The sequence below is a fragment of the Trichechus manatus genome, unplaced genomic scaffold, assembly GCF_000243295.1.
Source record: "Trichechus manatus latirostris isolate Lorelei unplaced genomic scaffold, TriManLat1.0 scaffold00007, whole genome shotgun sequence".
NCBI lineage: Eukaryota > Metazoa > Chordata > Mammalia > Sirenia > Trichechidae > Trichechus > Trichechus manatus.
This window is the reverse complement of record NW_004443943.1, coordinates 15647540-15659947: the sequence shown is the minus strand read 5'-3', so window position 1 is coordinate 15659947 and position 12408 is coordinate 15647540. Positions and strand designations below refer to the sequence as shown.

Sequence of the window (12408 nt, the reverse complement as noted above, 5' to 3'; positions counted from 1 at the left end):
GTCGATTCCAACTCATAGTGACCCTATAGGGCAGAGTAGAACTGCCCCCATAGGGTTTCCAAGGAGCAGCTGGTGGATTTGAACTGCCAACCTTTTGGTTAGCAGCTAAACGCTTAATCACTGTGCCACCAGGGCTCCAATATTGGCATCAAGTAAATGTTTTTTCCCTGGAGAGACAAGTCAATTCAACTAATGCTTAGGAGCGCTTACTATGAGCTAGGACAGGGATAGGTATGAAGGATGTAAAGAGAACAAGTCAAAGTTCTGCCTGGATGGAGCTTACAGTCTAGTGAGGAAGGCAGACATCAAACAAGCCGAGAGCGCACACTGTAAAGATTCTAACAGGGGAGATATGTGGGGCAAGGGGTCTTATGGCCAAGGGCCCTAACCCGGCCCGGGGCTCAGGGGAGGCCTCCCGGAGGAGGTGATGCTTAAGCAGAGGCTTAAAGAGAGGGTAGGAGCTAACTGTTGATGTCAGGTGTCATCATAATCTTTAAGCGAGCAGATCACCAGGTCTCTCTCCCTCAGAGCCGCTGGGTAGGAACGAACCACTAACCTTGCTTAACCGCTGCACCACCAGCGCTCCTTAAGAGCTAACTAGGCCAAAACAAAACAAAATAAAAGCTGGGGTCGAGGGGAGGTTGGAGATTGAGGTTGGAGAAGAGGAAGGAAGAAGGGCACACACGGACACATTCCTGACAGAGACCCAGAAACCAGAGAGTGTGCTGCATGGGGAAAACTGAAAAAACAACCCCAGAGAATTGGCCACACATAGACTTTACAACTGTGACTATGACTTGACTTCAACTTTCCAAAGTAGGAGTCATAACATTTTCTCTGTTACATGTCTTCCTAAAATTAGACACCAATTACAAGTAATTAAGGTAATTTTGAGTCAGATATTTGGTATCTCTGATTCATTTGCCGCTCCTGCAAGTTTCATCTTACTAAAACCAAAAAAACCCATTGCTGTCAAGTTGATTTCGACTCATAGCAACCCTATAGGACAGAGTGGAACTGCCCCATAGAGTTTACAAGGAGTGCCTGGTGGATTCAAACTGCTGACCTTTTGGTTAGCAGCCCTAGCTCTTAACCACTATGCCACCCAGGGTTAATTAAATTCTTCATCTCATTTTCAGAAACGCATCTGGGAAACGAACACCCAAACACTACCACCTCTCACTCTAATTTGTTCATGATAGCTACAGCTATTCCGGAATGTTCTCCTTGTAGTTATTTCATACCCATTAAGGGCTGAAGGGAACACAATTTTTGTTGACTGGGTTTGAAACATATCCTATCTTCAGGGAAAACTGATGACGAAACATAGTTATTGACAGATTTTCAGGGTGGCCTAAAGCTGAGCTGTCCTTATGCGGATTTCCTATCCTTGGAAGAAAATATATGGTATTACAGATAGACCAGGGTCCCTGGGTGGCGAAACAGTTTGCACTTGGCTACTAACCTAAAGGTTGGCAGTTCAAATCTACCCAGCAGCACTGCAGAAGAAAGGCTTGGCAATCTACTTACAAAAGATTACAGCCATTGAAAACTCTATGGAGTGCAGTTCTGCTCTGACACACGTGGGGTCACCATGAATCAGAATCTACTCAGTGGCAACAAGTATGGGTTGTTGTTGCTGTTAGGTGCCGTCGAGGTGGTTCCGACTCATAGCGACCCCATGTACCACAGAAACACTGCCCAGCCCTGCACCATCCTCACAATCGTTATTATGCTTGAGCCCATTGTTGCAGCTCCATCTCATCAAGGATCTTCCTCTTTTTTGTTGACCCTCTACCAAGTAAGATGTCCTTCTCCAGGGACTGATCCCTCCTAATAACATGTCCAAAGTATGTGAGATGTAGTCTCGCCATCAACACACCAATCAGAATTTCTTTTCATATTCTTCTTAGATTGTGTTCTTCTATTTTTCCCTACACATTTGGCTTTGAGGCTTATTTCCTCCATCCTTTCATTGGATCAGTTATTTTCTTCTCTTTATATCTCAACATATGCCACAACCTGAGACTCCCTTAAAAATGGCCTGAAATCTTTTAACTTTAGGTCTTTCTTTACAAAATGCCATCACAAGACAAGAATACATTAAGCAGGTAAATTCAATTCTATCCTAATAGTTTTGAACTAGCCCTTGTTCTTAAAAAAAAAAAGTTTATTTCAGATGGATGTTCTAACATCACCTTCTTTATTAAAGTATAAACCACTGAATTTAATAGAAAGCAAAGGTATTATTTTAAAGTGTTACTACTGGTGGTTCTTTTGATTATTCTCTCCTCTGTATTTCCAATCCTATCTATCCAAAAGGGCTGACCACCTTGATAAGGCATCCCTGGGTGGCGCAAATGGTCAATGCTCTGGGCTGCTAACTGAAAGGTTGGAGGTTCAAGTCCACCCAGAGGTGCCTTGGAAGAAGAACCTGGCAATCTACTTCCAAAAAATCAGCCATTGAAAACCCTATGGAGCACAGTTCTACTCTGACACAGATGGGCCACGATGAGTCAGAGTTGATGACAACTGGTACTGGTATCCTTGATAAAATTAAATCCTGCTTTTCAACATGGTGCTGGTGAACCTGATAAAGGCCTGGGACTGGTATTCCAAACAGTAAGAGTATGATGAGAGTAAGTGAGTTCCAGAACTTTTTGACATCTTTATTAATCCTGATTTTATTATTAAAATTTGACTTTAAAATAAGTAATAATGTTTTACCTTTGAAAAAATTCTATGAGATTTTATTGCTGAAAAGAACCTACTAAATCATGTAATCCACACACACTATTTCTGAAGCTCCCCAAAACATGACGTTGTCTGAAGTCAGGAAGAGCAAATGTCTTCTATTTGTTTGTTTTGCTCTCAATGTTCATCAGTATTTATACTAGAAGGAAGCATAATGGAGCTTATTTTTTAAACAATCTTTCTCCTGGAAAAACTGCAGAGAAGAATTTTTAAACATCCTCTTCAGACTCAAAAACAGATTCACCACTCATTCCACTGGTACTTCCTGGACCCACAGGGACAGTAACTAATTTGAGTAAACTATTTTGATTTTTCACAGTCAATTCTGTTTACCTGATGCAGATGTATGGGTAATCCTCCTTAATGGAGAAAAATATATATATATCAAATTATCCCCATGTGGTTTTAGAATGTGTTTTGGTCTAGATAATGCCTGAAGCATTTACTTCAAAACAAATAAATAAAGCCAGCCCGTAATACTTTCATTCCACCTCCCTCCCTAGGGTTCATCTCTATTTCCTCTCCCTCATCCTCTGCATCTCCACTCCGAATAATTCAGCCACAGGGAGACTTTGAGTATGAAAAGCTTCCTTCCTGCATCATGCTGTTTCCCCAGGATTCTCTTGATCATCTCCCTACCTCTTCTTTGGTTATTCAGACACATATGCATATGGGCTTTATTAAATTCCTTTAATTATAAAAGCATTATAAAATTAAAAACATTATAATAAAACATAATTATTATAAAAATATTAATTTGAAAAACTCCTTCCTTTTTAAATACCTAGTGTGATTTACTCAGTTGAAAATTGTTTTTGAAAGCTATCCTTTTAAGTAATAATTCCTTAAGTCTATTTGAAGACTTAAATACCAGATCAGGGGTAAAATTATAATAACTACTCACATTCTTATCTGAATAGTACTCTTTAATATAATAACTACGGGATCTAAGGTACAGTTCAGCCTCCATGTAAGACTGCAGATGCATAAGAATCAGCTTTTTGGCACTTGCCTTTTGATAATCAAAAAAAAAAAAAAGTCTTCTTCAACATCAGTATGGTAAGTATCTAAGAACCAATGAACAATGTTTTTGTCAGCTCACCTCAGGGAAAATACATTCTTGCTTCATGAAGAACCAACCAACATACTAGAAAAGGAAGCAAGTTTCTTAAAGGAACAGAGAAGAGTTCTTTCTATACGTCACACAAAAAATAATATGCTGAATTCTTCTAAGAAAAACGAAGAGCTGGAAGTTTGCCTATCTTTCTTCGTCATTGCCAAATCCATGGCATTTCTCAAACATCCTTTTCACAGAAGACATTCTCTTTCCAGATAATTCTGCAAGAAATGCCAGAAGAGAAACATCTGCTTTCCATATTAGGGACCACTTCAGCTGGTTTTGCAACAGAAACCTCCATCTCAGGCCAAAGCATTGTACTAGCACAGTCTCCAGCACTACTGATTTGGCTGCAGTGTGGAATAAATCAGGGGAAAAAAGTACTGAACCAACTCTAGTATGTGGCCTCAGCTGACATAAACCTGCCCCTTATGTCACAACTTAAGTAAAATGCTAATTTTCTGCAAACAAAACCATACTAAAAAGAAGCCAGGAACCGTTTCAGTGGCTGAGGAGAATCCATAGACACTCTGCATTGCTCTTCCATAATCAACAAGGTCTATAAGGAAGAGAATGATTTTTGTCAAGGCAACAGGTGTCCCCATGACAACAAAGGAAAAAATTTTCAATTCGGTCTGAACAAACATTTACTGAGGACTTACCAGGTGCCAGGCACTGGGCAAACAGACATATGAAAAACCAAGGGAACTCTTCTTTAAACCAAGCAACAGCTTAGCTTAGTTAGTAAAGAGTATCTGCCTTGAGCATCTTGTTCTTTTAAAAACTATCTAAATCTGCTGTTGTCCAGTTGATTCTGATTCACAGCGACACTATAGGACAGAGTAGAACTGCCCCATAGGGTTTCCAAGGAGCGGCTGGTGGATTCAAACTGCCAACCTTTTGGTTAGCAGCTCTTAACCAGTACACCACCACGGTTTCCTTAGGAGATAAAGAAGTGGCAAATGGGGCTCTGGGAATGATTCACATTCAGAAAAGGAAGCGGTACTCACCTGCTATGAATGATATCTTCCAAAGGAGGCCTGTCCAAAGAACACTCTGGTCTCAGACACACACATCGGCCTCTATGTGAGGTGACATAGGCTCTACTTCCTGGCTAGCCCATTTCCCAATGGAGTGAGCACATTTCTGATGACTCTTCTCTCAGAGACTGAATCCCGTGGGCCTCAGGAACCATTCTGACTGACAAGGGCGGGGCGCTGGTATGCTGCCTCCAAAGTTCTTCAACTCTGTGACAAGTTCCTTCTGGGAAGTCTGGTTGAGTTTGTACTTGGCAATAAGAAAATCACATCTCCTTCAAAAACAACCTCTCAAACTCCACCTCAGGCCTGAGGTTTTACTTCCTACTGCAGGGAAATGAAAGAACAGCCAAGAATGCCCTCCCTCCTTCAGGCAATATATCTTTCAGTGAAAAAAACAAACACAAAAAACCATAGCCCTGGTGGCACAGTGGTAAAGAGGTATGGCTGCTAACCAAAAGATCAGCAGTTTGAATCCACCTGCCACTCCTTGGAAACCCTATGGTGCAGTTCTACTCTGTCCTCGCTACGAGTCAGAATTGACTTGATGATAAAGATTTTTTTTTTTTTTTAACAGGTTTAGTGAAAAGTGGGTTCTCTTCTAATTTGCTCTTCAGAAGGGACATAATTGGCTTTGCATACCCATGGCTTCTCTCTGTTGTCTCTGGAAATCTAAGAAGCTAAATGTTCTTGGCTTCCAACTGAATCCTTTCTGTTGCTAGGCTCCACTCAATATCCATAGTTCTCTCATCAGCCACCTCTCATCTGACATCCTCTTGGTCTACTACTGTGTCTTTGAATTCTACTCTGAGGATATCACTTAATTCTCGACCATCTCGAGTCCCAGCAGTCATTTTTACTGGAATAAATTATATAATCTTTCCCTTTTCTCAAATATATTAGAATACCATGGTGTCTTCAAGTGCTAAGAAGTTGAGGACTGCCTGACTCAGCTTTGCAGAGTTCATCTGCCCTTAGCTGGTGATGGCAGTCGTCTCAAGGCCCCTGACACAGGGAAAGCCAAGCTCTACTTCTGGAGCTTGGGTCTTGAACTTTCCCAGGCTACAAGTTTGTCATGAGGCAGAAACAAGCCACTGAGCTACCTATAGTAGGCTCTTCATGAATGAGACCTGGAGCAGAATTTGGTTGGCATGGTATCAGTATTTGGGATAGATAAGTACAAAGGGATGTTAACTCGTCCAAGCACAGCGAACAGGGAATATCTCTGCTTGAAATACAGAAACCATTGAACTAAAAAGTGGATGCTAGTACATGCAAACAGGATTGTTTAAGCAACTCTGATACAATCTCAGGAGGAAAGCAAAGTCTAGGAAAACTGTGGTTGGTGTACAAGTCACTGGGAAGAGGGAAGTTTAGATAGGGGCTATGCTTGGCCCTGCCAGGGAAAACACTGAAGACCCAGGGAGAGATGGCTGAGAAGGGAACTTAAAAGTTGGAAAGAAAAGAAAGAGATGAAAGCTGGGAAAGAGTAAGGTAAGACCTCAAAGGGTAAGCAGGGAAACTGACAGGTGATCACAGAACTGTTGATCAAGGAAAGCGAAGCCAGCTCAGGATTTTCTGAGGTGACTGGGAGCAATTTCTACTGAGATTAAGTCAAAAAGTGTCCCGAAAAATATTCACAGTCTCAAAATATCTCCCCACAAATTACTTATTAACTACAAAGGGACTTTATAGAAGAGGAATCTGGTGAACTCCACCTTAACAAGTAATCTCAATTAATGGCACCAATATTGGGACAAACCAATATATGTGTCACATTTATGATATTCCGAGAGGGACAGAGTATCATTTCTGTGGCATTCCCACCAAAAATACATCAGCAGAATTTAATTATGAAGAAACACAAGCTTACCCAAAACTGAGGAATCTTCTACAAGATAAATTGCCTCTATTCTTAAAAAATGTCAAGGTAAATAAAAAAAGAAAGGTTGATGAACTGTTCCAGATTAAATAAGACTAAAGGGTTATGACAACTACATGTGATGTGTAATTCTAGACTGAATCCTGTCTAGGAAGAAAAAAATCAAAAAAGGACATTACTGGGATAACAGATGAAAATTACATACCGACTTTGGATTACATAATACTATTGTGTCCACCCCATGAGTCTGTCAGTTTCTCATACTGTGGTGGCTTGTGTGTCGCTATGATGCTGGAAGCTATGCTACCAGTACTCAAATAGCAGCAGGGTCACCCATGGTTGACAAGTTTTAGCTGAGCTTCCAGATTAAGAGAGGTGGCTGATGAGAAAACTATGGATATTAAGAAGAAGCACCTAGCAGTCTACTTCTGAAAGAAATTAGCCAGTGAAAACCTTATGAATAGCAGTAGAACATTGTCTGATAGAGCACCAGAAGATAAGCCCCTCATGTTGGAAGGCACTCAAAGGGCAGCTCGAGAAGACAAAATAAAGTCTTATAATGACATGTGCAAAGACCTGGAATTAGAAAACCTAAAACAAAGAACACTCTAGACATTTTTCAAGCTGAAAGAACTGAAGAAAAAATTCAAGCCTCAAGTTGCAATATTGAAGGATTCTATGGGTAAAACGCTGAAGAACACAGGAAGCATCAAAAGAAGATGGAGAGAATACACAAAGTCACTGTACCAAAAAGAATTGGTCGACGTTCAGATATTTCAGGAGGTAGCATATGATCAAGAACCGATGGTACTGAAGTTAAGAAGTCCAAACTGCACTGAAGACATTGGCAAAAAAAACAAGGCTCTAGGAATTGATGGAATAACAATTAAGATGTTTCAACAAATGGATGCAGTGCTGGAAGTGCTCACTCATCCATGCCAAGAAATTTGGAAGACAGCTATCTGGCCAACTGACTGGAAGAGACTCATATTTATGCCTATTCCAAAGAATGGTGATCCAACAGAATGAAGAAATTATTGAACAATATCATTAATATCACACAAGTAAAATTTTGCTGAAGATCATTCAAAAGCAGTTGCAGCAGTACATCGACAGGGAACTGCCAGAAATTCAAGCTTGATTCCGAAGAGGACATGGAACAAGGGATATCACTGCTGATGTTAGATGGATCCTAGCTGAAAGCAGAAAATACCAGGAAGATGTTTACCTGTGTTTTACTGACTATGGAAAGGCATTCGACTGTGTGGATCGTAACAAATTACAGATAACATTTTGAAGAATGGGAATTCCAGAACACTTAATTGTGCTCATGAGGAACCTCTACATAGACAAAGAGGCAGTTGTTCAAACAGAACATGGGGATATTGTGTGGTTTAAAGTCAGGAAAGGTGTGCATCAGAGTTGTATCCTTTCACCATACTTATTCAATCCGCACTGTCAGCAAATAATCTGAGAAGCTGGACTTGATGAAGAAGAACGGTGCACCAGGATTGGAGGAAGACTCATTAAGCACCTGCATTACGCAGATGATGCAACCTTGTTTGCTGAAAGTGAATAGGACTTGAAGCACTTACTGATGAATATCAAAGACTACAGCCTTCAGTATGGATTACACCTCAACATAGAGAAAAAAATCCTTACCAGTGAACCAATAAGCAACATCATAAGAAACAGAGAAAAGATTGAAGTTGTCAAGGATTTCATCTTATTTGGATCACTGGGCTCAAGCATAAGACCGATTGGTAGAATGGTGCAGGGCCAGGCAGTGTTTCGTTCTGTCGTGCACAGGGTTGCTGAGTCAGAACTGACTCGATAGCACCCAACACAATTGTGTCCATATTAAATTTCCCAATTTGGATCATTTTACTGTGCTTGAGAGACAATTTTTGTTCTTAGAAAATATTCACTGAAGCATTTAGTGGTAAAGGGACTCAATATATCCAGCTTACTCAAATGGCTTAGAAAAACCATTTGTATGTTTGTATATAGAGAGAAACAGAGAGAGAATGTGATAAAGCAAACGGAGCAAAATGTAAACAACAGGTGATCTAAATAAAGGGTAAATGATAGTTCCTTGCAGTACCCTTGCAACTTTTCTACAGGTTTGCAATTGTATCAGAATAAAGTTATTCTCGAAGTGCCTGAGTATTCAGGAGATCCCAAGAAAGGGAATTAGCTTGGATAAAAACTAGAAACGGGTGAAGTAGGAAAGATGACAACTCTGGCCTATGTTCCTGAAATTATGCTTTTTGTATTATGGTTTTCATGATGTCATAAAGCATTGTTTTGTATGTGTCAGGGCTGGAATTTGACCCCAGAGCATGAGCTTTTTTTTTTTTTCTCCCTCATTCCATTTTTACTTTATTCATTTGGCACCACAATTTTGAGATTTATCTATGTTGCTTGGTGCACATCTAGCCCAATTGCTTTTAATTGCTGTATAGAAGTTCTTGTGTATCCATATTGCCAGACTGAGTCCAGCACCTTGCCACCACAAGTAACACTTCTATCCATAAATGTCCGATTACAGAGGATGAGATTTTAATCTATCTTGATTCTGGATCCCAGGTGGTATAGTGGTTAAGAGCTCGACTGCTAACCAAAAGGTCGGCAGTTTGAATCCACCAGCAGCTCCTTGGAACCCCTATGGGGCAATTGTACTGTCCTGTAGGGTCACTATGAGTTGGAATCAACTTGATGGCAACAGGTTATCTTGATTCTATGCATATCTGTGCCATCTTCCTGATTCAGAGTAATAAGTTTACCTATAAGGAGCCCTGGAGGCACAATGGTTAAGTGCTTGGCTGCTAACCAAAAGGTCTGCAGTTCAAACCTACCAGGGGCTCCTCAGGAGAGAAACCTGGCGATCCATTCTGGTAAACATTACAACGTAAAAAACCCTATGGGCCAGTTCTACTCTGTCATATAGGGTCACTATGAGTCGGAATATCGACTTGGTAACACACAACAACATTAACAGATTTGTGTGGTATAAATGGCTCCCAGAAAAGCTATGCTGACTCCTAGTCAATCCTACGTTCTTTTCTAGTTGCCATTTTTATCCATCTCTTTCAGAATTGTTCTTGGACTCAGTGCCTAACTTCCAGCTTTTATATAGGCTCCTTTGAAACTTGAGCAGATCAGCAAGTTTGCTGGTGTCTCTGTTGCCTTTTCTGTGTTTACTTCACTGGGAACATCTACGGTTACCATAGTATGCATTTGGATTTCTTAGGGACTTCTCTATATGTTTTAGTCATTAATCCCTCTTAAAGGTATCCACTATAGGATCATTGGAACCGTTGATTTGCAAACAGAATTATTTATAGACATCTCTCAGACAATATATTCACTTTCCTCCAAAGTTTCTCTCAGTTCAGCATCCATTTGCTTTTCCTTATTGGTTAACATTCAAAGCCTCTACAGTGAAATTAAACAATCAGCAAGGCAAGTCAAGGGTGTATCCTGGACCTGGTTGTAGCTGAGTGGGATGTCCAGCAGATGAAGGAATACTGAACCCCCCCCATCACTGTTTCATGTCATCTCGCTGACAGTCTGCTACAGGTTGTCACCTAGAAGGCATCATCCATACTTGTCTTCAAGCTGGGAGGGTTAGACTTTGCTCCTTCAATATTACTTTTTCTTGTCTATTTATATTTGTAGCTAATTTTTCTCCAATATGTTTCCACCCTCAGGTTTTTCCTACCTATTCAATTTGCTAACATAGTACATACATCTCTCATGCCTTCGATCTTTTGATCCAGGTAAAGCTTTTATTATCTAGATACCAGTCACAGTCCCATTCTACCAAGCCTTAGAAATACCATAACATATTGTATTTATGTTATCCTCTTCAATTTCATACTTAGTTTTTCTTTCCTATTCCCTGAGCATTAATTTATATGTAGATATTTTTAATCACAAGTACTGTTTCCACATTCTTTTTGACTGAGAATTATCTGTTCTTTCCCGTGCCATATGTCTTCTGTCCCCCTTGCTGACTTTCACAGTAATAGGCTTTTCATTTTTATCTGATCCTGTTTCTTTCCCTCTCTCAAGCTTCTTTGCTTTTAGTCCTCTTAATCAAGTTAATGAGTCATCAGCTACCCCAGTCCCTCTGACCTTATCCCGAAGCAGAAGCCGTTTTGGCATTTGATGCCATGATTCACTGCAAACATATCTCGGAGGCTGGGACTGTATGAAATCGAAAACATAGATGGTCTCTATTGTCGGCATCCATGGTTCTTTTCACATGGGGAACTACAGGGAGATGTGGCGGATAGATAATCTGTCCTAGAGATGAACTCCTCAGAATTTCTTTGTTTGGAATTACATTTTATATGAATGGAAAAAAATACAGCAAAACACCTAAAGCTCAAAAAATCATATGCAAAGACGTCTATAAATACTGGACATATTGTTGCTTGCAGCACAATTTATTATCTATCAGGTCACAGTATTTGGGCACATTAATAGGTATTGATTTAACAACTTTGTAACCTCTCTTGAGACAAAGCAACCCCCCCTCAAAAAAAAAAAAAAACACTTCAAAATGTACAAGAGCAATAAATATCAAACCTTCTGCTCTAAAATGTATAAATATAAAATATCAGTCATTTCTGGGAACATCTTAAGAAAATCCGGCAACCACATGTCCACAGGTGTGTGTCTGGAGCTGACAGTAGTACTCTTCAGAACATATCACCTGAGATCCAGCACAAGTATTTTTATGTCTTTTACCAACACATGTTTGCATACCTAGGAAAGAAAAAAAGTTGGTTTTACATCATAATGCTTAACATATTTAGGGAGGGAATATGAATTTCCTTACTTAAAAAGTACTTCTCTAATCAGAACAAATAAAATCAGGTTTGTTCATTTTCAGCAACAAAATATTTATAGAGGTTGCAAAGTGATTCTCATTTTAAATGAATTCTAACTTGAAAGTGATGTTTCTCTGATGTTGTAGCTACCGAACTGCCAAGGAGTTTTTTTCTTGTTTTTTTTTTTTTAAGATGTAGTCAAATAGCGTTTCTGTTGAGCTATATAGAGCTAAGAAGTATGATCACAGCTTTCACTGAACTGTTCTGAAAAAACTAATTTGGTCATACCATGCAGAAATAATTTATAAGATATTTTATATAATTTTCTTTAATAATTGTTTGCCTACTGAGATTGATGAAAACCTGAAGTGTCACAGATACACCAATGGAAAGGTAACTATGTGTAATCAACTCTACTACAGAAACACCTGTATTGTCTTATAAATAAAAAAATAGTAAGAAGTCATAACTTGAGAAAGCATAAAGATTTATTAATTTTCAGAGATAAGAAAATTCCAGACTAAGCAGTACAGTGTTTTATCCTGTGCTGTATTGCTACTACAGACAGTCCCCGGCTTACGAAGAAGATCTGCTCCTAAGTGTGTCTTTAAGTCAAATTTGTAGGTAACGCAGAGCAGTGCATACAGTTATTTAGCCTTACTTTAGTGCAAGAAATAGGAGCCCTAGGTGCCCAGTGGTTAAGGCACTCGACTGCTAACTGAAAGGTCAGCGTTTTGAAACCATCAGCGGCTCCACGGGAGAAAGATGCTTCCATCG

At 39.7% G+C, this 12408-nt stretch overlaps 1 protein-coding gene and 1 long non-coding RNA gene across 12 annotated transcripts in view; both read right to left on the bottom strand.

Annotated features, from left to right (window-relative positions):
- Positions 1 to 3427: 3427 nt before the first annotated feature.
- Positions 3428 to 5382, bottom strand: LOC111822223 (uncharacterized). Its single transcript, XR_002825514.1, has 2 exons — positions 4882 to 5382; positions 3428 to 4092 (listed from the first exon to the last, which is right to left on the bottom strand). It is a non-coding gene; the product is annotated as an uncharacterized LOC111822223 (long non-coding RNA).
- A 4503-nt stretch (positions 5383 to 9885) lies between these two features.
- Positions 9886 to 12408, bottom strand: part of STAMBPL1 (STAM binding protein like 1) — a 46065-nt gene continuing 43542 nt past the window's right edge. For all 11 annotated transcript variants that reach the window (XM_004369912.3, XM_023739806.1, XM_023739825.1 and 8 more), the window contains one exon: positions 9886 to 11566. In XM_004369912.3, coding sequence (XP_004369969.1) covers positions 11510 to 11566 — 57 coding nt within the window. In that variant the 3' untranslated portion in view covers positions 9886 to 11509. The remainder of the gene's footprint in view (positions 11567 to 12408) is intronic.